The sequence below is a fragment of the Schistocerca cancellata genome, chromosome 9 (assembly GCF_023864275.1).
Source record: "Schistocerca cancellata isolate TAMUIC-IGC-003103 chromosome 9, iqSchCanc2.1, whole genome shotgun sequence".
In the NCBI taxonomy this organism is placed as follows: Eukaryota; Metazoa; Arthropoda; class Insecta; order Orthoptera; family Acrididae; genus Schistocerca; species Schistocerca cancellata.
Window position 1 is genome coordinate 136,608,507 of NC_064634.1, and position 26,582 is coordinate 136,635,088.

At 38.2% G+C, this 26,582-nt stretch overlaps 1 protein-coding gene across 3 annotated transcripts in view; it reads right to left on the reverse strand.

Moving 5' to 3' along the window:
* Window positions 1-3,071: 3,071 nt before the first annotated feature.
* LOC126101557 (uncharacterized) overlaps window positions 3,072-26,582 on the reverse strand; it is a 76,285-nt gene continuing 52,774 nt past the window's right edge. The window contains exons 7-9 of one of the 3 annotated variants that reach the window (XR_007522339.1): window positions 21,648-21,765; window positions 15,642-15,728; window positions 15,245-15,609 (exon numbers count right to left, since the gene is read on the reverse strand). Coding sequence is in view for 2 of the 3 variants with exons in the window: in XM_049912196.1 (XP_049768153.1) it covers window positions 21,648-21,765 (118 nt within the window). In the remaining variant the exon portion in view is untranslated. Of the gene's footprint in view, window positions 3,091-15,244; window positions 15,729-21,647; window positions 21,766-26,582 lie in introns of those variants that run through there. The other 2 variants (XM_049912196.1, XM_049912195.1) reach the window with 2 other exon arrangements.

The following is a 26,582-nucleotide window of genomic DNA, read 5'->3' on the forward strand; positions in this document are numbered from 1 at the left end:
TCCTTTAATTTACGTCTATGGTCACAAACTTTTTGTTAACAGATTACCAGTTTCGGTCTACCTGTATCTCTGACCTTTCGTTGTCTTGTGTTGGGGTCGAAATCTTCAACTTCATAAGTAACATCAGGCAACTGTCTTACAACATTATAAGGTCCAAAGTAGCGCCTGTGGAGCTTCTCAAAGAGACCAACCTTTTAAACAGGAGTGAAGAGCCAGACGAGGTCACTGGTCTGGTAGACAACAGGGCGGTGGCTGGCGTCATACCTTCAGCGAGCGTTTTCTTGAGCCTGCAGCGTGCAGAGTCGAGCTAACTGCTGAGCTTCCTCAGCTCTGGTTAACACCTGGCCGATGTAGTCGTCGTCTACGTCATCAAGATGTAACGGAAACACAGTGTCCACCGTCGTAGTCGCCTCACGCCCATCCACCAGGAAAAATGGCGTAAATCCTGTGATGTCTTGTTTGGCGGTGTTGTAGGCAAACGTTACGAAAGGTAGCACCTCATCCCAGTTGCTCTGCTCAACATTGACGAACATTAATAGCATGTCGGCTAAGGTCTTATTAAGGCATTCAGTAAGCTTGTTAGTTTGCGGATGGTAGGCAGTCGTCATGTGGTGAGTAACGTTGCACTGATGGTTTATCTCTGTCACAAGATTCGATTTAAAAACCTTCCCTCGATCTGTAATTAACGACCCTGGGGCACCGTGTTTTAATGCAATGTCTTCCACGATGAATTTGGCTACCTCTGATGCTTCGGCTGTTTTCACGGCTTTTGTAATGGCATATGTGTCAGATAATCAGTGCAAACAATAATTCGTCTATTGCCACTAGCAGACGTTGGAAATCGTCCGAGGAGGTCAATTCTAACACCTGGAAAGGTGTTTCGGCTGGTGGAATTGGTATGAGTTGGCAAGGTGATTTCTGAGGAACTGCCTTTCTCCTCTGGCACTCTCAACAGTGCGACACATAGTGACAGACACTCTTAAATAAACCTGGCCAGAACAATCTCTTGGGGATTCTTTCGCATATCTTAATAACTCCTAAATGTCGGGCCTCAGGTTTGTCATGGAATTTCTGTAGAACATCTAAGCACATGTGTTTAGGAATCACTGGTAGCCACCTCTTTCCAAATGGATCAAATTTTTTTTTTTTTCAAAAGTAATCCATTAACTACCTTAAATTGTCGCTTCACGTCCTCTGACTGATTTAAGGCAAGCAGAATTTGAGATATCTTGGCGTCCTTCTTCTGCTCAGCAGAGAGATCCTGGAGTGCAGCGAGACAGTCACTATCTTCATCAAAGTCTTGATGGTATTTCACAGGGTTTCTTGAGAGACAGTTGGCATCTTGGTGATTTCTTCCACTTTTGTACACTATGGTAATGTCATACTCTTGAAAACGTAGTGCCCACCTGGCGAGTCGTCCTGTTCAATCCCCCCCCCCCCCCCCCCCCGTCACCCCCATATGGCCTATTAATTGAGTCTTTTTCCTGCCAATTTCCAGGTGAGGAAAGAGTAGGGGAGGGCTGGAGGTTTTCCCAGAGAGGGAGGGGTTAATTGATTGACTGAGTTAATTAATTAGTAAATCAAATTGATATCAAAAATGTGCTTTTATTGGTGAGTGGAGTTCCCAGTGGCATGGGGGAGGGGAGAGGAGGAGGAGGGGAGGGACAGGGATGATTTGGTAAACCACTTAACCAAACAATAGAATAAGGACCTGTCAATCGAAAGGACGGATCCCCAGGGACTCTTAGCAGAACAATAGGTTAGGGATCTGTCAATCAGATGAGAACAATAAGTTTTCACCTGAATGTATGCTTGCCCCTGATATGGGCAACCAGCACTAACAAATTGCCGTCGCACCTCCTACACCACATACTACTCATAGACACACAAAATTATTCCCAACAACTGTCAGACTTATAGTCCCAGGGAATGGAATCGTCACATACCTGCTTGATTTTTATGGGGACCCTGATGAAAAATCGATCAATATTTACATTAATATTAAAAATAGAATCAAAGCGCTGGATTTAGGATTTCACAAATGTATCTGCTTACTCAACCAACAATGCCGATGTTAATTTTGGCGAATACATTTCAGTATACAAACTACTATACTTTCTCAAGATAATACCAACATCTTGTCTGCAGTGTGCTAGGCACACATGGTACATGATGTCCTTCACGCTATGAGAGGTGCGAGTTTGACGTGGAGCATTTGGTACTTAAAGTGTATGGGTACTTATCATATCATGCTCAGAGAGTCCAAACCATAAGAGAACTTTGCTGAATCTAGAATAGAATTTCAAAGTATTAAAAGACAGGTCAAAACAAGGTGGCTGTCATTGCATCCTGTTATTGAGAAAATTCTATGCTAGTTTCCAGCATTGAAATCATATTTTATAACTCTTGGAGATAACTGGTTCAGTTGTATTAGGAAAATATTTTGATGATAAACGCACAAAGAAAACACAATGCTTTCTTGGTATCTAGATAATGTTTTAAAAATATTTCAGGACGCCATCATGCTTTTGGAAAAAGATAATGCTTTATCTTGTGAAACCTACAACATCCTAACAAATTTACGGCAAAAAATAGAGGAAAGAATAAATAACAAAATATTTGGATTTATTTGCTCAAATGCCTTCAATTTCACAGCTGATGAACAAAACTCTATCAAAATTGTTTTGATTACATGGTACAAAAATACATTGAAATACCTGAACGATCATTTTGATTTTGCGGAAGGTAACAATTTGGCAATAACGCGAATATTTGCTTAGGAAAACACAATTATTTGCAATGATATGTCTTGTGTTGTGGAAAATTATCACTTACCAAACTCATAGATATGGACGAACTTTATAATGAGTTCTCCAGTGTTAAGGAAATTGGTCAAAGCAAAAAAAACCCTATCTATTAAACTTGGCATGAACAGTTTCAGCATTCGAATACACCGAACTCATTAAAAACTTTCCAGTTTATTGTGTCCGTTCCATGTCCTAATACTGCTGCTGTGATGGCATTTTCACTTTGTGGAAACGCCTCGACTGATTTGAGAAGTAACTGAGTGTTGAACTCTTAAAGGCGGAACTGTAAGTAAAAATTAACTATCAGTACAATTGCATTGATTTTTATAATTACGTTTTGAAGAATAAAAAATTGTTCAAATGTTCCAAACCACTCCTTCAAAAAGAAAAACTAACTAATTGTGCAAAGTGCTTTATTTACTGATTTGTGTCAAAATTTTTTGTGATTACTTTGTAATAACAAAGAATTTTGTTAATTTTGTTTCAAATTAAAAAAAAACTGATAACAAATTATTTCAATTGTTTTTCTCTCGTTTCTGTACATTTAGAGGCAGGTCCCGCTTTATTGTCAAGTCCTGCTTCTAATTTTCTGGTTTCCTGCACGTCAGTGAATAATACACTGAAGAGCCAAAGAAACTTGTACACCTGTCTAATATGGTGTAGGGCCCCTGCGGGCACGCAGAAGTGCCACAACATGACGTAGCATGGACTCTATTAATGCCTGAAGAGCTGGCCGTAAATATTTAAGAGTATGAGGGGGTGGAGATCTCTTCTGAACAGCACGTTGCAAGGCATCCCAGATATGCTCAATAATGTTCATGTCTGGGGAGTTTGGTGGCCAGCAGAAGTGTTTACACTCAGAAGAGCGTTCCCGCAGCCACTATGTAGCAATTCTGGGTGTGTGAGGTGTCACATTGTGCTGCCGCAATTGCCCAAGTCCGTCGGTATGCACGATGGATATGAATGGATGCAGGTGATCAGACAGGATGCTTATGTATGTATCATCTGTCAGAGTCATGTCTAGAAGTCTGAGGGATCCTATATCATTACAACTGCACATGCCCCACACCATTGCAGAGCCTCCACCAATGTGAACACTCCAGTGCTGACATCAAGGGTCAATGGATTCGTGAAGTTGTCTCCACACCCGTATATGTCCCTCCGCTCAATGCAATTTCAAACGATACTCATCCAAGCAGTCATGAACAGCCCAATGTCGGTGTTGGTGGGCCCAAGTGAGGCATAAAGCTTTGTGTTTTGCAGTCATCAAGGGTACAGGAGTGGGCCTTCGGCTCCGAAAGCCAGTATCGATGATGATTCGTTGAATGGTTCACACACTGACACTTGTTGATGGTCCAGCACTGCAATCTACAGTAATTTGTGCAAGGGTTGCACTTCTGTCACATTGAAGGATTCTCTTCAGTCATCATTGGTCCCATTCTTGCAAGATCTTTTTTCAGCTGCAGCAATGTCAGAGATTTTATGTCTTACCAGATAGCTGATATTCATGGTACACTTGTGAAATGTTTGTATGGGAAAATACCCTCTTTATTGTTGCCTCGGTGATGCTGTGTCTCATTGCTCATGCACCGACTATAACATCATGCTCAAACTGACTTAAATCTTGATAACCTGCCATTGTAGCAGCAGTAACAAATCTAACAACTGTGCCAGACACTTGTTGTCTCAGATAGGTGTTGCCGACAGCAGCACTGTATTCTGCCTATTTTCTTATCTCTGTATTTGAATATGAATTCCTATACCAGTTTCTTTGGCGCTTCCATATGTATACAGTTACAATTAAAAGTGAACTATTTTTCAGTATTAATTCATAAGAACACACTTCTATGTGCTGATCACTACAAAATCTACTTGTTTAGATTGGGTGGGAATGCAACAGTTTCATCATGCGTTGGCAAAGCCAATGAATCTGACAGTGAAAAAGCAGTCTGTGGTGACAGACTGATCTGTAGTGTGGCCCAAGGTCTAGTATAGGTTAGACTACAAAACTTTGTTTGTGGTTTGGCAAGGCCAACGAATGTGGTGCTGTGAAAGCTGTCTGTCATGAAAGACTGAACTGTATTGTGGCCCTTTTAGTAGGTTAGGTTGAACTTAAAACAGATTGCTAATGAAAACCAATTAGACCACATGTGCTGAAACACTCACCTGTAAGTGGCCCATGGTCTATGTTAGTGTGAACACTTCGCTGGATATTGTCAAAGGGAAAGACTGTCAACACTTAACTACAGTTGCTGTAATATACTGTTCTGGTTGATCAATAGTACTTGTTCATCCTTGTAATAACGTACTTATATTTCTCATTCCTGATTTTGCCTAAAATCTGGACAATGTGGTTCAATTAAAACTTATTAGGACAAATAATCAACTGATGTTATTAATAAACAAGTATTGTCATTCGATAAGAACAGTGTACTGACAACTGTTCATATTCAGTTTGATTTACAAGGTTTTTGTTTTCATAAATATTTTGCTATTTGAAATATAATTTAAGCTACATTTATTTATAAAGCAAATAATATTTTCAGGAATCTTATTGGCTAACTATATGTGAATTATTTCTTGTGTTGACTTTCCATTATTTAATGCAGGAGCCATTATTAATAATAACAGACTCTGGAGAAGTCCCTGATACCTTAAGATCACTCCACTTATCTTCTCAGTTTTCTATTATTTCCCATACTGTGTATTCCTTTCTGTTCATCCATTTTCTAGTATTTGTCAATCTTTATTTTATTGTGATTTCCTATGTAGGACTACTCCACGTATTCTGTTGTTGCAATTATAATTTCTGTATTTTACTTTATTTCTGCGTCACTTATCATTTGTAATACCTCTTCAAGCTAGTCCTTAACAGTCTTGTCAAGTACTATTTTATTTTATTATTATTATTAATTTAATGTAAATTGTTATTATTAGAGGCACTGTTTTACAAGTTTAGTGTTAATGTTTTTCCTGTTTTGCTCCTTTTTATATTTATTTACTGTTCAACTTTTTACCTTTTTAATTGCATTACCACTGCATTGCAAAAGATGACATTTAATGTTTGATTGTGCTTCAGTGTACAAGAGTAACATCTTCTCCAAGATTGTTTACAAATCTTTTAACTGCTTTGGTGATTATAGTCAGTTAAAATGTGATGATGGCCTCATAAGCTGCAAACCAACTAACTAAATAAATTAACCTCTTAGAATATAAACAATATTATTAGTTTTAGTATATGTCTATATGTTAATTGTATGTAGCTGCAGTCTGCGGAATTTTTTTCTTTGTTACAGATAGCAGCATACCACCAGTACTCATAGGGTACATCATGTTAGATGATGTAATCGGGCTAATAAGACAGGCCTGCCCAAGGCTAATGGTTCAGAACTGCCGAACATGCATTGATGGGGCAGATGAATTTTGTGGTCATATGTACATGTTTAGCACATTTATGTATTTGTGTGTGTGTGTGTGTGTGTGTTTTGTACATACTGCTAGATGGCCATGGAAAATGTAGCATATAGACTCATTTTTTAGTCTTTTTCTTTTTACTAGTATTAGTGTAAAAAAAGTGTATATGTAAGTATTAATATAAGTTTTTAGTCAATACTGAAGTATCTCTGTACAAAAAATTTGCTAGTTTACAGTAAAAAAAAGTATCTTTCAACATATGTATAAGATTCTGCTCATTATTAAAGTATCTTTGAACAAAAATTGTTAACAAATACACTAAATGTATTGCACAAAAAACTTTATTAACAAAGAAAATATATGTACATATTGCTAATAAGGCTGGGATTAATTTATTATATATATGCATACTGTTATTATTAGTATTAGTACTATTACTATTATTGCTGCTACTACTACTAATTACTAACATCAATAACCAAGCAACCAGAATCACTGGCTTCATTGCAACAGCACACAGCAGCAGCAGTGGTAATAGGAGCAGTCATCACACCAGAAGAAGGCAGCCACCCTTGAGAAGCCAGGATTTTTGCTGGGGCAAAGCAGTGAACAACAGCACATAACAGGGAAAGAGATAAATGCTTGCAAGCAGAGGAATCTACAACAAGGATTTTTGGTACCCGGCCTCAGTTACAAGGCTAACATAAGGCAGATACCTTCAGATACACCAACTTCCAAGTCTAACTGGCAACAGACTCACCTCCACTGTCATCAACAGAAGAATAACCATGCCACCAGCTCATCTAAAGGATTTTTTAGCATCAGGTCTAAAGGGAAAGGCGCCACCAAGATAAGTGAAAACAAATACCTAACAGTGTTTCACCAAAACATTCAAGCCATAAAGAACAAAGCACAACAGCTAGAAGTAGAATTGGGAAATTTTGATAGCCATATTTTGTGTATCACTGAACACTGGTGCAAAGGGAAGGAAATTGAACACATTGCATTAGCCTCATTTGACCTTGCATGTTACTATAGCAGAATCTCAATGAATGGTGGAGGTTCATGTATCTATGTAAAAAAAGGTATGTCATTTAAAGTTAGATATGATCTTTTAGATGTAGGTGAGGACAAACATTTCGAACTTTCTGCTGTTGAAATAATAGGACCTCGCATAGCAAAAAAATTAGTCATATTTTGTGTGTACTGCTCTCCCAGTGGAGACGTTGGGAAAGGCGCCACCAAGATAAGTGAAAACAAATACCTAACAGTGTTTCACCAAAACATTCAAGCCATAAAGAACAAAGCACAACAGCTAGAAGTAGAATTGGGAAATTTTGATAGCCATATTTTGTGTATCACTGAACACTGGTGCAAAGGGAAGGAAAGGTTTCTGGACCAAAAACAAATGTAATTATCTGTGGTGACTTAAACATTAACATGATGAAGCCTGATAAGGCTAGCAACATATATGTCAATATTCTAAGCTGTTATAGAATATCCTCCCTTGTTAATTGTCCAGCTAGAATAACGAAAGAATCCTCCTCATCTATAGATCATGTAGCTACAGATATTGATAGTAAAAAATGTCATATTGTTGTCCAAAACCTGGGCCTATCAGACCACCTCTGCCAGATCTTAAAAACTAACATTCATGTAGAAACTCCTCCTAAACTTTGTACATACAAAAGAATGTTTTCCAAATCAGCCCTGTATCAGTTTAAATCCCATATAGAATATGAAGATTGGAGGGAAGTCTATGCAGAAACCAATGCAAATCAGAAATTTATCAAGTTCATGTCAATTTTTAAACTCAGATTTGAAGAGATGTTTCCCAAAACTCTTTATCAAATTAAAACTACAAAGAGAAATCAATGGGTGACTACAGGTATCAAAAAATCATCAGAAACTCTTAGATATCTCAACTCCATAAAAAATAATCAATCTAACCTAGAAGTTCTGCAATTCTACAAAAAGTACAGGAAAATATACAGGAAGGTGTTGCTAGCCGCAAAAAAACTTTCAAACAACAAAATATTACTTGAAGCTGAAAACAAGAACAAAGCAGCCTGGAACATCGTCAAACAGGAAACATCTAACTCTGCTAAAAAGGACCTCAATTCACATATTAAAAACAAAGATATACCAGTAGGTAACCCTAAAAAATTAGCAGTAGTATTGCAAAAAAATTACAGCAGAAATTTCCAGATACGTATGATTTACCTACTCAGAACCAGCCAACAAACTCAATGGTGCTCTTACCAACTACAGAAAGGGAAGTGGTACTAGTAGTACACCAACTAAAAAATAAAACTTCAGTAGGACTTGATGAAATCCCAGTCTGCGTAATTAAAGATTGTATAGACTCCATAAAGGGCCCATTAAAAGACATAATTAATGAATCTTTCGAATTTGGATACTTTCCGGAGTACCTAAAACAAGCAAAAGTTATACCTACCCTTAAAAACGGAGATGTGGAAAAGGCACACAATCTGCTATAGCACAGTTCACTAAAGTAATTTTAGAAGCACTGGACAAAGGTGAAAATGTAAGTGGTATCTTTTTAGACTTGTCCAAGGCCTTTGATACAGTTGACCACAAAATCTTACTTCACAAATTAGGGCAAATAGGAATAAGAGGTGTGACAAAGAAGTGGTTCAAATCATACTTGGAAAACAGAGTTCAACGAGTTGAGATATCACAAGTTTCAAACAATTCCCTTATAAAACACCTGTCTGACCCAGAAAATGTGAATATAAGCGTCCCACAGGGAAGTGTATTAGGCCCAATATTGTTTCTTATATACATAAACGACTTTCCACAAAGTATCAGACATGGAGAAAAAATACTTTTTGCCGATGACAGCAACATAGTGATAACAGGTGAAAATCCAACACAACTGTCAGAAAGAGCAAATAAGGCTCTCAATGATGTCCACAACTGGTCATTAAAAAATAAAGTAACCCTAAATGTAAAGAAAACTAACTATATTAACTTCCAATTGAACAAAAAACACAATGCCACTAGAATAAAAGTTAATCATAATGAATTACAATGTGTAACAAGTACCAAATTCTTAGGGATGAATGTAGACAGCCAACAGAAATGGACAAACCATGTCAACATTTTGGCAAAGAAATTATCCACAGCATGCTATGCTCTTAGAATCCTTGCACCGGTATGCAATAATACCTGTCTTAAAATAACATATTACGGATATCTACACTCAGTCCTGTCTTTGGGAACAAGTGCCAGTAACATACAAACTGTGTTCAAAGTACAAAAAAGAGCCATAAGGATAGTAACAAACAGCAACAACAGGGCCCACTGTCTAGAATTATTTAGAAATCTAGGCATTCTAACTGTTTCTTGTGAGTATATCTTTCAGAACATAATGTTCATTAAGAAAAATCTCAACATGTACAACACAAACAGCCTAATACATGACCATGAAACAAGAGCTTGTTACCACCTCCATCTAGATAGAAAGAACAAGGCAAAGACGCAAAAATGTATATTTTATAATGGGATAAAACTGTATAACAAATTACCACAAGAAATTAAAGAAATAAATGAGCCCCTCACTTTCAGACAAAAGCTTAAAACCTTTTTAGTAAGTAAAAGTTGTTATACTGTAAAAGAATATTTAACATAGATGTAGATTATTAGCAACATATGTCATTATCACCAAAATATTATGTAATTATAAATGTGTGTATGACTAGTTAAAAACTACACAAAATATGAGAAACCTGTTTCATTGTAAATGTAAATGTGTGCTCATGTGTTGCAAACTGATGACCTCCATACAATAGTTATTGTTCCATGGATGAATAAATAAATAAATAAATAAATAAAATAAAACAGCTCGCATACTGATCTCACCAAATCATACCACATTGGCAGGTCAACTAAATCTGATCTCTGCTCATGATGATGATCCTTCCACTATAGTGCACAGACAAAGAACAACAAAACCCCCACACTTGGCCTAGAGAGACAAGGTCTGAGAAAGAGGGAGCTTGTTTTCTCCAACTTTTTAAGTCATCCTATTAGCCTAAATAAATGGGGGAAGAATGACCATGAATTGTGTCCTTGTGACAGCATAGTGGATGGATGACCTTCTGTTCCCTGCCATTCTTATGCCATACAATTGGACAATGGGTATGGGCAGCAAAATAGGGACCTTATCTTGACACATGATAGGCACAGTAAAACTTTCTCAAAACGAAATTGCATTGGATTAAAATAATTTTCCAATATGTGCAAGTTTCCACATTACACAAATCACACTATGCTATATATAATTTGTAAATTACCATGCACAAAAGTATAAATCCATAATTATGCATGTTTTTATGTACCATTACTGCTGTACAATAGATATTCACTTACTGTATATTTTACGATAGATCACTATACTATTACACTAACTGATAGATAATATGGCAGGTTCATATTTTTACTGTGACTTCAAATTAATATATTGTTATACATCTATAATTATTATTCCTGTATTTATTCATTTCACATTTTACTTTTCTATCACATATCAAAGAGGGAAACTTGTTTGATTTTCCTGTTCAGTCTCCCCCCTCCCCAATTTTTTCCACTATACAATAATTACTGCAGCTAGAGAATTTGTGTGTGCTGAAAATTGCACATCATCGTCTAAGCATGCAATACCTTCATCAGGCATATTATTTTTTCTTGGGATATCATTTTACTCCTCCTCTTCTTCCTTTGATTCTTACTCGTTTCCTTCTGTGTTGCAGATTTCTATTAGATCTGTTGCCCTAGTTTCATAAAGTCTCACAAATTTATGTTTTTCCACATGTGAAATGCAATATTATTTCATGCACAGAGAGATTGTCTGTCTCACTTGCTTTGATTATCTTAATTTTTTCATTAAGTGTCAGTGACAAACACTTTTTATTCAACATTATGTTGTCACTTAAATTGCTACAAGTAAACTGAAACTGGGAGAAGGTAATGCACGTAGTGCAGTTTTTTGAAATGCTTGACCTTGCCAGGTAAAATCATTGTTTAGGGGAATAACAATCACTTCTTTCCCTTAAACAATGTTGTCATGGCTGTATAATCTTCATGTAAAAGGTTGTGTCCTTGTACAGATGTGAATAGCTAAGGTATACTTTAATACAGCAGTTCTGTGTAACCTTTTTTTCACATTATACAATGAATTGTTTATTAAGACTTAAAATTTGTTTTCCATTTCCACATTAGTGAAGCTCCACTTTTTTCAAAAAATTAATGTATAAAAGTGTATTGCATGTGTCATCTCTAAAATGGCTGAACAGCTTGGCCAAATTTGTGAATTATATATGTTGTGCTCTGATCAAGTTTTACTGTATATGGGTACATGGTGAAGTTCAATTTACCACATCCAGTTGCTCTATAGAGGTGGGCAGGGTATCAGGTTACATTGTAACCTTGTCTTCAAATGAGCACTGATCCACAATGAACCAGTTCTTAATCTATACAAGTGTTCTTCATGATACATAAAAATGTATCCTTAAACTACCTGATTTAAGTGTCATAAATATTACCCCTTACTTTGCACAAATACTTGGACATAACTAAGCTGTTAGAGTAGGAAGATGAATATCAAAAAGGCTTAGCTAGAGTTAAAGCAAATAGCAGTCATCAACTAATAGATGGCTTATAAAATTCTTGTACAGCACATACTGAAATATTGAAATGTTTGAGATCCATATGAGACTGGATAACAGCACAACTTGAACATACTCAATGAAGAGCATTGTGTATCATCACAGCCATAGTTTACTCATGTCAGGGGAAAGTGTAACAGAAGAGCTACCAATATGGGACAGAAAAGTATTATACAGCTCATGAAAATGTACTTGTTAAATTCCAATAATTGGTTTTTAGGGCAAAGTATTATATAGCCCCATACCTATGCCAGCAAAAAAGAAAGGGCTGGACATCAGTTTAGTAAGGATTAGTCTGATCGCTGTATCTGTTGTTTTTTGAATGTGCATGTTGGTTACTTTTTTTCCATTATGTACTGCCTATATAGTTTGCTTTATCTCATTATAGGTATGTTCTTTACACACACACACACACACACACACACACACACACACACACACACACACACACATACATACACCACGAGAGACTGTACGTACGGTCTTGGTGCGGTGCTAAATGACACAATGGCTGATTTAAGTTTCATATTGTTAGCTTGCTCTAGGCTGCATTTCATTACATTACCATCTGTCAGTCATCAAAATCACTAAACCTTTCTAATGGTAACCTGGCCAAATGCTACAAAGTAGCTCTGCAGCATGATAACATTCCAGAAATATGGGGAGAGGATAAACTCTTAAGGTAAAGAGAAGAAAACAAAAGTCACCAAAGTTGTCAGAATATCAAAGGGGAATTGCATTTAATACAATTCTTCCAATTGTATTATAAATTCTAAAGAGAGATCTTTATTCAGTGATGTCTGTATTGCTGCCTTTGCAAGATCTGAGCTTACTATCATACTAATTATCAGTCCTGATATGCCGCTGAGCCTCTACTTCCACATCCCATCAACTGTTACACTAACACATACTCCAATTCTTTCTCAATGAAACTTTTTACCCAGAAAATTAAATTTACCCCGATACTTATCCATCCTATCACCCCTATCTCATTCTTCCCTATTCCACCCCACATCAGAGTTCCCACTACCTCCACATCTTTTGCTCTCTCTTTCCTCTTCATGCCATGGCCAGGTAAACACCCAAATCTCCTACTTCATTTCTGTTTCTTACTATCCTCCCCAAAACCTACCTCCATCACCACAGTTTCAACTAACCATTTAGATCCTACAACCCTACAAAATGCCTCAGCATCGCTCACATAACTGCTCATTCCCTGTAAATATCATTCCGCTTTCAGAGGCTGTATAGGACTGCCTTTTAAGTTCATATTTCTGAAAAATCTTTCTTATTTCAGTTTTTAATTTGGAAAGGTGATCAGTCTACTGTTTAGTATCACAAATGAAAATCACCTTTTTAATAATTTTAAAAACATATATGTGTTTCATCTGTTTAATTTTATATGTGGCTGGTAATGGAATGCTTGTGCTGCTGACAGTCCGTCTCCCTTCCATTAGAGCAAGGTGGACAAACCAATGCTAAGTATAAAAAAGACTGTCACAAGTAGCATTTTGGACTTAAAACAGATATGGGTCTCCAGCCCATATGTCACTTTTCTCATCCTTCTTCATTAAGAACTAGTGCTCTATCTATCTATCTCTCTCTCTTTCTCTCTCTCTCTTCTACCTTGATCTTACTTCCTTATTACATTTACAAATGGAGAGCGTGAAGGCTGATTGCTTATATGCCTTAGTGCATTCTGTTACTGGCCTTATTTTATCTGCTTTACCTTTGTGGGAGCAATATGCAGGAAGATGAAGAAAATTTGTAGACTTTGCTCTGAAACAGTCTCTTAAAATTTTCAAAATAGGTTTTTGTGGATTATCAGACATCTGTTTTTGAATTCTGTCAGCCTAAATGTTTCAGCTGTGTTAAACCAGAACTCAGACCCATTTCCTTGACTGTCACAATCAATGCTCTTACCAGCTAGGTAATTGAGATGTGACTAATAACCTGCCTTCATACATTCAGCTTCGTCTCCATCCTGGAAACTCTTTGACACTTGTTCAACTCTCTCTGTATGTGCTATCTATTTTATTTACAGTTGACCCTCCATGATCACTGTCCAATTTGTGGGTTTCGGGTATTTCAATGATAAGTCTTATTCACAATGTGGCTCATTAATCCTGTAGCCAATGACTATTATAGTGTTATTTTTCTTGCAGTGGACAATCTTTACACTATGAGTAGATGAAATGGGGTAGGGGGGACAATTAATTGCCCCTTAGTGAGGTATAAGGCAACCAACTAGGATAGACCAAAATGCCCAGTTGAGATGTTGATACCATTCAACTGTTAGTATGGGCCATAAGGTAATACTCTTGATAGAATGCCCAATGAGGAATAAATATGGATGTACTGCTTACTAACCTGCAGTACTGACAGCATGGTAACTCACCAGACTGCTACTCTCACAACTAAATACATTAAGCATGATGTGAAGAATGACTGATTGCAAAATTATTATGTGGCTAGAGACTTGAGGGCTCTGCTAGCATGTGATTAGTATGTCAATTCACCATGTTCATCCCCAGCTCTGAGAACCAGAAGCATTGAGGTCTTAATTGAGAGTCATGTGAGCATAACTCTGCCACAATTCAGCACTGTTCAAAGTTCCTTTTGCCAGACTATTTACAGCTAGGTAAACATGTGTACCAAGCATAGGACTGTCAGAAGCCTTAATGCGTCATGAGAGTTACTGATATGGCAATACTCTGGCCCAGAGGAAAGAATGCTGGTCATAGTGGACTGAGGTAATTCAGGCAATGGCTTTCAGCCATGGACCACATCCAGATACTTTCATGCCTGGACCTTACTACACAAAGTTTGGGAGTTTGCTGGAATTTAGGAATGAAAGATAGGTTAGTAGAGTTAAAAATGATATCTCACACATTGCAGAACTGTCAGACAGATTAACAGGACTTTTATCAAAAATAAACAAAAGACAAACTATGGAAATCATTCAAGTCTGTTTACTAACATGATCACCAGATACAGATCAAGAAAAAGAATATCAATCTCAGTTGTAAGCTAACAATTATTTCTGGACATTTCCTGTGATATGTTTCCCTGAAACAGTATTTGGAAAGACCGTCCCATTCCTTCACTACCTGTATGTCTTAACTTTTATTTTTACTGATCTCTCTTCTCTCATAAATACTGATCTTGAAATTAATTTCAGCATTTCTCTAATAGCTATTTGTAATAATGTACAGTGGTTTGACTTTGGACAGAAACAAAACTTTTAAAGTACAGAGTGAAAGTTTTTTTTTTTTTTAATGCATTACAAGCACAATTTCAGTCATTGCACAGAAAAAGAAACTACAACACACATTAAACTAAGATATGAAGTTTATATACTGAAAGCAACTAGATTAATGTAGAACCAACAAGTCTTTTGAATGACAGTTTCTGTTGCAACAGACACAGTTAAATTTTTCAACTAGAAATAGAACACAACAAAAATCACTATCAGGAATATTCTGATGTTGCAGTGAGACAATTGATATCGTCTCACAATTACATTGGAAAATCTTTCAAGTTTTCACAGGTTGATTGGTATCCATACCATCCATGAGACTGGAAAATCAGAATCTGAATATTAAATCGCAAGGTGACAACAAGACTGAACAGCCAGGTATATTTCTATTGTATATGGTCCTTAGCAATGTCACAATGTTTATTCATGGGTCTTTTAAAATGGTTGGTTAATAAATCTTTATTCCCATGTAATTTTTTATATCCATATTTTCAATTTCATAGTGGTTTTATTGTTCTACACTGTATGCTTCACTGTTTTTGCATAGATGATAGAAATCTGGAACATGAAACATTCTAATTATTATTTCAGTTATTTGAATTAATGAATTCTCTAGAATTAATTATTTCATAATGGTCTGCCTACTTGACCTATGAGACATTCTGAAAGTATATTTTATAGTTAAAGTGCAAGGTGAAGCAGCTAAGACAGCCCACCTCAAATGGCTCACAATGATATGTGTATTTTTATACATGTCTAGCAGTAACACTGACAAGTCCTCTCAAAGTAAATAATAGCTAGTAACTCTGCCTCATAATTTTATACTTTTCTTGAGGGAACTTTCCTTTTGTTACAATAAATGTGTTGTGTGATTTTTGTTAAGTTACAGCAAACTGTTGCAGATTTTCTGATCCATGCAACTAATTTTTACTGTTTTTAGTTGCTGAATTATGACTACAATTTTTAAAATTAAACTATATACTTGAGTGACATACAGATCAGATGGAATTTTATCTGATATGCTGCCAGGAGAAGAGGTCCAACGATTTTTTGCTCTGCTAAACCAAATCCAAACCAACAGTGACTCTGGTATGGTTCAAATATTTATTACACTGACAGGGCAGAGGAGGGGTGGGGGACAATAGAAAACACTTTTAGAGGTTTCCAATTCTCTCAAGATTTATTGTGACTACATCATTGGACATAGAGAACATAAAATGATTTACAGATCAATAACACAAGTGGTTCTGTGGTACCAGGTATCAACCCATGCTGAAACATCCATATCAGTAAGTGGTGTAGGCTCCTTGGGCGGAAACGCAGGTGCTGACTCTGGCATCCAGTTGATTGTACAGCTGGCAAATACTGTCATGGGATGTGTTACGTCATGCCTGCTTGACCTGTTCACATAGTTCTGTAAGAGTTGTTGACTGACAAGTTGCATGAGTCACTTCTTGTTCCATCATAGCCCGTATCTGATTGATTGGAGACAAGTCCACATATCATGCTGGCCAGATGCAGAGTACATTGAGTGTCATGGGCAGTATGTAGAAGAACAGCAAAAGAACAGGTCCAACAACTTTCTGCACACACCAAGCACTGGTTAGTGTCCCCTACACAAATACAAAAGATAAATGAGAGCTGTACCATTTCGCAACCCAGACCACAAGGCCAATATGTCTTGGATGAATTCACTTTACAAGACAGTGCTCACCAGGTCTACATTGTACATACAAACAACCATCACTTGCATGCAGGCAGAATCTGCTTTCAGCACTGAAGATCACGTCGTGCCATTCCGGTCTCCCAAGTGATCTTCTGATGGCACCAGTTGAGCTTAGCAAGGCATGAGTGGAAGGTGAGCTAGGAGTGTGTGTGCCTGTAGCCCCACTGCTAATAACTAGTTTGCAGCAGTTCATATTGCCAACACTTTTGTCTGTGCTGTGGTAGCTGTACAGCCTGCCAGATGTACTAATTCACCCCCCCCCCCCCCCCCCTCCCTGGCAGTGTATTATGACTGTTGTAGCAAGTGTTAAAAATTATTACATTGAGCACTGACACAGGCTATAAAGCATTTCTGGAGAGACGATTTTACACAGTGATTTCCATTAGAACTTCTCATAGTAAAGGCCAATGTTATAAGGCATTTTATAGCTTTGGGTGTCATCGTTGTTTCCTCTTATTTTAACTTTCCCCATAGGTAAAAGTCCAAAGCCTGGTGAGCAATCAAAGCATTTTGTGTTTTCTGAATGACCAAACTAAATCCAAATGTTCTGCTAAGAATAAGTGTAATTATCTGTGCAGAATGTATGGGACAGCCACCATGTTGGTACTACATGAAATGCTGTAAGTCCACTGAGGTTGTCTTCCAATAACTGCAGTAGCTTAACAGTTAGGAATTGTAGATAGTTTTGTCTGTTCAGAGTCAAAGCAAGAAAAGGAGGACCAAAGGGCAATTCTTGAAAAGCCTGGACAATATTCTGAAAGACAAAGGTTGTTTTGTGCACTCCTCTCACCTCATGTGGATTTTATCATCCCGGCAGTAGAGTATATTGACACATTAATTTGCCCATGGTTGGTAAATGATGCTTCATCCCTAAAAAAAATCTTGCATATAAATGCTGCAGATTTTGTAGCCACAAGTCAGAGAACTTTAACTGATTTTGAAAGTCATTTCCACGGAACTGTAATAGATATGTAAGAGATGAACTGCAGTGGAATGTAGTATTTATAGAACACTCCTTTGTCTGATCCCACTTGCACACTGAAGCTGCCTTGTAGTGGCATGTGGACTTTGTGTTACTACTGCTAAGACATTAGTTGCATTTATCTTATCAGTTGTTCTTTTGTCTTTATGTATTTTATGTTTTTCACTGCCAGTTTGCTGAGACATTTTTTATAAATTTTGTGAAGTTGCTCATGAGAGCTTGGCATGATCAGGATACCTTTCAGCTTATAAAACTGATAGTGAGGTGACATTTCCTATAAATGAAAACCGTATCCATCTCTTTGATTTTTGTATATGCTTTTAAAATCTGAGTGGCTTCAGGAGCAAATTGTCTGGTTACTGTAGCAGCAGGGCACAGACTGATGGGCAGCAAGCAGACCATACTTTTGTCACATGCTTGCCCTATATTAGGTGCAGTCAAGTGGTTATTTGTGAGACCTCTCATGATGGCAACAGTGGTTTGCAACAACTGTTACCTCAGTACTATTTGATCAAGTTCAACACCCGTCACACTGCTGAAGTCCCCTCTGAAGGCTCTTTCCAATGCCAGAGGAGTAAGTATATTGTTTTATTACATAAACAATCAGTGTCTTAATGTGGCAGCTATTAACAATAAAAATTACTTACCTACTCATGAACTACAATAGTATTTACATAGGTTGAGACACAGATGGGTATTAGATTGTTGCTAGTTCAAAGCAACAGTTGCGGTACCTTGTTTTGGTAAGACCATATGATTTGTATCACAGCAGTAATAAATGGAGAGCATTCATGACCACAAGTCAGTTATAATGGAAATTACAGGGGCAGGTTAAGGTTTTGTGACAACAGAAAAGAAATGATTTTACCATTACAATTTAACAAAAGTAGCAGAGCTGCAGGTCTTTCAAATATAAAATGGCAGAGAGAGTGAATAGAAACTGGAACAACAATATATGACAAGTGGAGACAGTTTAGAGTATTGATGAGGAGGGTACAGGAACAGAAAGGACAAAAAAAGGCAAGAGGAGGACATGAACTGCATATTATAACAGAAACATAACAAGATTAAAAAGCAGATGCAGGACAGCGCACAATAAGGTACAAAAAAGGTTTGAGAAAATGTTTTACTTAAGACAAATAAGCAATGTGAGGAGCAAAAAATAATTTAATGTCACATATGGTAGAAAAAGATAAAAAGACACAAGAAGGGTTTATGATTATGTAGGATATGTAAAAGAAACTAATAATGTTCCATCTGTGGAGGAAGGAAGACAGATCCAGTCACATCTGCAAGGAAAAACCTTTAGTTATTTGTGTGGAAAGATGGTGGGTAGTATGTGGTGTGTAAACTAGACATTAGTAGAGAAACAAGGTGGGCATGTAGCATGAAATGTTTCTGGGAAATTCCAGTTGCACATGAAGGAAATCACGAAAATACTTAGAAACAGCAGGACTGGAAAGGCATGTGGATGAGACAATATCTCTCTGACCTCCTGAGAAAGCTTGATTTGGCAGTTAGTTCACTACCTGGCATAACTGTTCAACTGTTCAGATTAAGCTTACAGAGAGGGGAGGTGCCATATCACTGGCAAAAAGCTATACTACATAGAACACAACACAATGGCTTAAGGGAACTCATCAAAGTTTTAGGGAACAGCACTCTTCTGAATCATAATTTGTAGGTTTTGCTGAGGATGCAGCAGACAGATTATATGAGATAAGGCAACTGGTCTGCATCACTAGCATTTGAGGAAAAGGCATTTGAGAGTAAGTCTGTCATGAGTTCTCATTGCACAAATTACAAACTGCTGGAATAGAAGACCTTGGATACAGGCATTTCAGCAGGGCCTAATCCAGAGGGTATACTAAGACCCATGTTATTTGTAAAATATTTATAAATTATGTTGACATAAGGATCCACTGTAATATTAGGAGCTTTGCACATGAACTGTTGGAATATCTCACAATAAAGACAATTATGGTTTGTGAGACTTTCCAGGAAGACCTTGCAACAACAGGGAAATGGATAAAAATAAATGGAATGATCAACAATGTACACAAGGGCCAAGTGGTCATTTCATGCTCCAGAATATCCAAGACAGCACTTGAGTATAAGATGCGGGAAGAAATAATTTAAATGTCAACTAATTTTAAATATCTAGGAGTGAAATCTGACAGAACAATACATATGGGTGTTCCTGTGACAGGGCTAGTTTGAGAGGTAAATAACTTCCTCTTCCACAAGACAAGAATCTGGAAGGGCTCCAAGCAAGATGAATACAGATACATTGTTCTATGGTAAGGCTTCAGCTGGAGTATTGCAGTTCTGTATGGGACCCATACCAGTCATACCTGACATCATACCTGGAAGGCATACAAAGAAGTGCAGCAAGATTTGTTCAGGGGTTTTTCAACAAATCTAATAATGTCACTGCCCTGACAAGGGAGCTGAAATAGAAATAACTGGAAAGCCAGAGAGTAAAATCACTGATCAGGTAACATGTTTAGGTCCATTGCAGGTTGCAGTGCAGTGGCTTGTACTAAGAGTAAGTTTTAACGTGGAGAAATAGAGGAGAAGTCAAGAGTTTAGATCATTCCCATATAAAAAATGTACTACAGTGCTAAAAGTCTGAGAGCTGGTTTTCTTTCATAGGTAAATGGAAACAGGAGTGGAACATTTGACAGAAATGTTTTATATCCCAAGTTTAAGACACTACAGTGTTTCAGGAAGAGGCTGAAATAGGGCATACTAAGAGATTAAATGAAATTCAGTGATTGTAAATATAACTAAAATGTATATTGCCACAGAAAAATGAATGCTTCATTGCAATATGATGTATTTCTAATAAATTGAGAACTAGTGAATATATTGAGTTGTAGTTGTCAGAGTTAGTTATACATAGTTGGAGTCACAAATGATGGCTGTCAAGTTTAGTTCTGCACCCCTTCATCATGCATTCTCTGACAACTGAGTGCTCTGTTGTGGATGTCTTAGCCAGTGTCAGCATTAAACATGATCATAGAGAATTATTTAGTGAATTTTTATTCCACTTTTTGCAAGCTGTCATCACTGATGCTGTTAAGTGACAAATTCTACACAAGCAAGGAAGAAACATAATTTGCAGGATACATACTTTCTTTGAGTACAAAACAAATCCAAAATTAGTTCCTTGGTTATGGTCTCAGTCACTATTTGCTTAAAACCTCCATCCTCTAGCAAAGTGTTTGCTACCTGCTGCTTTTTTATGTCTACACCTCCATTTTGGGTGGCCTGTTTTAGCTGCCTTACCTTGTGTGCTTCACTACTGATTCACACATAAACTAGGAAAGTGAAACTTGAGACAGCTGTACTTAAAGAAATACAGCAACCAGCCACTTTTGTTCAAGTACTTTAATGGCTCTGAGCACTATGGGACTCAACATCTTAGGTCATAAGTCCCCTAGAACTTAGAACTACTTAAACCTAACTAACCTAAGGACATCACACACACCCATGCCCGAGGCAGGATTCGAACCTGCGACCGTAGCAGCCCCGCGGTTCCGGACTGCAGCGCCAGAACCGCTAGACCACCGCGGCCGGCAGTACTTTAATCCACAGTCACCAGCCATCATTATCATGTATAAACTGATGCCACTCAGCTTCATTTTTATGCAAACCAGCTACATCCACCTCATAATCATACGCATTTTTAATTCAATTTGAGCATGTTTACAAATTTCGTATTACAAATTCTTCTGTTTGATTTGACTGAGGTTTATGTTCTTACCTAGCCCCCAATTTTAAAGACAGCTTTAGCAATTAGTCCCTTCTTCAGCTCTGAAAAGGCTTCCTTGTGCTGTTTCATTGAAAAAACTTTTACTCCCAGCTTTTCATAGTCCATATATCTGAAACAAATTAATATATATTTGAGTATCACACAGGACATTTTCAGGTAACATGGCTTCAAATAGGCGATTCACATTAGTACTGTCCTCTTTCTTCTTAGTTTCAATTAACTTTATCTACAGCTGCATCCATACCCTGCAAACCACTGTGGAGTGCATTGCATATGGTACTTACCATTTATCACAACTACTGCAACTATCTGCAATAATTCAATAATTAGTGTCTTCAAAATTCCAGTGTTTACAAAATTTTAAAAGTGCATATTATTAGTGTGTTCCACATTTGGAATTAGGTTCTGTTTATCATAAAAAGATTTGGTAGAAGTTTTCATGAAGCTACCTTCTTAACTTTTTCTTTTTTAATTAATAAGCCAAATCCAATTTTTGTGCCAAAAACTGAGGCAATGAGTTAGATTAATTAAGTATGTAAATTGCAAAGCTAAAATGACAGCCCTGTATTTGATTTAAGTGATAATGAAACTGCACTGACTTTCATTGTGATATTGTAATTCAATAAAGATACAGAAATTAGGAAGAGGCAGTTCAGAGAAAGCTGTCTGTGCTGGTGTATGCCTTCGCCAGCACACCGGTCGGCACTAGGAAACATTGTATAGCAGGTGCTAAACTAGGTGCGCCTATGACAAGAGAAGACCAAAACATGCCCCCAGACTAGGCACCGATAATGCCCCCTGGGCAGCATGCATATAGGCTGCTGCTGCTGACCGAGCTTTCTCAGTCTCTCAATCTCAGTACCTCAGTACATAGCATCGGGACTCAGTTCTCATTGCAGCTCAATATGTCACACTGTGCTCTAATCTTCCACAGCAATAGTCTTTGGCTTGTACCTTACCTGGCTGTGAGGGAACAATAGTCATTGCATATACAGGGTGGAGAAAAATTGTGACGTGAATTTTTAACCCTGGATAGCTGATGCTAGTAGGAACCAGAATTACTAGTGTTGTGTAAGTCGACAATGCATGATTTTTAAACTACGGAATCTTGGCACCACATGCTATGATTGGCCGTGGGATTGCCCTGTTGCTGGCTGCTCTGGACAACGCATGACTGCAAAAGCTTTGCCTGCCAGAGATTGCGATGTATCCAATGTGACCTGCATGCTTGGTGGTAGCATGTCAGCCTTCCACCCTGGGGGCGAATCCGCCAGAGTCCTGACACGTCCATTGTAGTTTCATGATAAAATGTACTGGGAAAAAAACCATCAACAGCTGTTAGTTTGTGAACAGAAAGTCTTTTAAAAATTGAATTGGCCCTCAAAAGGGCCTTTTTTATAGCTAGGACATTGTTTACTTAAAGCAGGTGCTCGAACTAGCGACCCTCTGACACAACACAAGCTTGGCAGCATTGAACGGTGTTTTGCCAAACTCTTTCAAAGATTCCTGGAATTGCCCTGATGTGATTGGTGGCATATTGAATGTTATCCATTGATTCCTCTTCATTTCTAGGTGGTTTGCTTCTGGGTGGGTGAACTACAACCTTGAAGAATCCCCACAGGAAATAGTCTGGTTGCGTGAGATCTGGTGATTGTGGGGGCCATGTCATATGAGCACCTTTGCCAATTACCCAGCCATTGAAGAGTTCATATAAATATCCACACACAGCATGACTGCTATGTGCAGGATACTGTAACCACATGCATAGCTGTATGTCCAGGGGAACATCTTCCAGCAGGCCGGGTAGAGTTTCTTGCTAAAAGTGAAGGTAATTTGCCCCAGTAAGTTGAGGAGGTACATGGACCGGCCCAGTCAGATGGTCATCCACAATGTCTGCCCATATGTTTAGCAAACATCATTCCTGGTATTCGTGGACATACATGACATGATGATTTCCCCTTGCCCGGTAATGAATGTTTCAAGTGTTGTAAAGGCCATCCCAATGGAAGATGCACTCATCAGTAAACAACACAATGGCAGGGAAGTTGGGATCTTGTGCAACACATCACAGAAACCACTAACCACTGGCAAAATCCTAGCCTGTGTTCATAGTCTGCCACAGGGTTTAGGTCTTGAACAGGGTAAAAACTAAATGGATGTTAGCCGTCATCCTTCAAAACCTCAGAGTAACCAATGAGTGATCCCCATGTCATGTACAACTGCTCAAGTACTTGTTGTAGGTGCTTTCTTGAAGTGCTCGAGAACAGTCTCTTCAAATGCAGCATCCCATCGTGTTTGAGTTTGCCATGTCACCTGTGAATTGCTGTAAACGTTTGCAGGTGTGGGTGGTGTCTTACTGGGTACTGTTCCTCATACAACCATTGAGCTCTATGTGCATTACTGCCAGCTAGTCCATAAACAAAAACCATATCTCATTGTTCTTCAAACGAATACTGTGCCGCCATGCTTACTGTATGACTAAATTGCAGGTGACATGTGTGTGCTCCGAAGTGAAGCTTACATGTGAATGCCTCTGACCTGAGGTGGTGACCTATCGGACACATGTGCATATCATGTTGTGGCAGTGACGAGGCGAGAGATGTTTGTGTATGTGAACTGACAACCATAGCACTGCCCATCAACTGACGAATGGCAACAGGGCAATCCCACGGCCAATTGGAGCAAATGGTGCCAAGTTTCCATAGTTTAAAAATGGTGTGTTGTCGACCTACACAGCATTGGTAATTTTGGTTCCTAATGGCCATCAACTACCCAGGGTTAAAATTTCATGACACTATTTTCCTCCACCCTGTAGTTGTATTATGGACACACACAAGATTCAAGAATTAGTACATATTATAAGATTGCTGTTAGCTGCAGCACTCCAGATTGGACATCACTCAAGTTAAGTACTCAATTGATTCCTGTAATAAATTGTATTTTAACCACATGTGCATTTTGTGTTGTAGTGAGGGGAAACTGGCCACCCACCTGCCATACTGCCATCTCCTCATCCATCCACAAAACATTACAAGAGGGCACAGCCATAATAAGTGGCAACAAGTCTGACCAGTAAGTTTTGTTTGTTTTTCATGTGTTCTAGGTTGCTGCAGTGATTCTATTTGCTCATTTGTTCTTGTTGTTTAATGTATTACAGAAGGGAGGCTGCAGAACTAATCTACTTCTCTTTTCAGAGGCTTTACACATTCCTTTTTTCTTTGTCTTTTCATATTTTGCTGTAATTTGTTAGTGTCAGAAAGGCTATCCTGCCCCTCCACTCCTGCCCTGGCGTCTCAGCTGCAGACCGCTCTTGCTCTGGAACTAAATCAGATTTTTCAGTTTTAGAACCAGCAAATCACCACATTGCTATCTACTGTACAGCAATTGCTTACCGCACAAACTGTGTCAGCTGCCTGACCAACCAACCAACTGATCCAACATGTGTCACCACACAACATTCCACCATTTTGGCACTTCAATGCAAAAGAAGTGGAATGGATTAAATATCTCACCCAGTTCCAGACCCACTGTCAAGTCCATTGACTTCAAAGTACTGTGAAATCTCATTATTTCTTGTCTGTCATGGGAACCCCTGTGTTTTGCTTAATTCAAAAAGTCTTCCCTACATCCTCTCCCGATGCACTCTCTTATGATGAAATAGTAGGTGCATTAAGACAGTATTATGAATGGCAGATTCAGGTCATGGCAGCCAGATTTCAGTTCTTTCACCTTACAAAAAACCTGAACGCGTGTACTGTCAGTGGTATACCAACTTACAGGGACTCACTAAGAAGTGTAAATTCAAGTGTAGTCTTGGCAGTTTTTATAGTGACATGATAATCTGTGATGTGATCACATACAATGTCCCTGACAACAGAATTAGAGAACAGATTCTCAAGTACTCAGATCCTTCGCTCCATCAAATATTAGAACAATTTGATGCCAGTGCCAGTGCCATAACCACCAATAAACTTGATCAGATCCCAATTTGCTCACTACTGCCCCACTCAGCAGCCACAATGAATGTGCACAGACATGCAGATAGCCCAGTAAACAAGTGGCCAGGCCTATAAATCCAGTGATGTCTTACCCTCACTGTTTTACTTGCCATAAGTGGCAAAACTGCCCGTCACACAATGCAAAATGTTACTCATGTGGAAAGGAAGGCCCTGTCCAGGCAGTTTGCTTTCAATGGCAAAAGAATGTCAATTCTGCCCATTCTCACAACAACAAGTCTCATGCACATTCTGTGAATGCAGTGTTTTCAAAACTGACTACAGTTTCTAGCAGTAATTCAAGTAGGATTGTATGCTCATCTTGCCCCATTGCAGTTTGATGCCATTCCAACAAATTATTTGTAACATTATAGACTGCTGTCCATCATGTTGGCTTTGAACTGGACACAGGTGCTTCTGTAACTTTGCTTAATCATGCCATGTACAAACAGTTAGGCTTACAAGCCTGTCAAAGTCTAGCATCCACCTCACTGTGTACAATGGACAGGAAATCCCAGTGCTTGGACAGTGTAGTTTGCCTGTCACTTACAACTCTCACACTAGGACAGTGAAATTTACTGTGTTGCAATCAAGAGACAGTGAATACTTAGATCTGTTTAACTTATTTGGCCTTAGCATCCAAGACAGTCTACTTTCAGTGACTGCTTTTAATCCGACGACAGTGTCACTAGTTTGCTCAAGGAATTTCCTGAACTCCTTTCTGATGGACTTGTAAACGCTGATAATTTTGTAATGCACATTACCATGAAAGACAATGCACAGCCTAAGTTTTTCTGGGCTTGGCCCATTACCATTGCTTTATGAGACAAAGTGGCCAGTGAATGAAAAGATTATGGAGTGATTCCGCCAATACGAGCTAGTCAGTGGGAAAGTCCGTTGGTTTTGATGCCAAAGCCTTCTGGTTGCATTC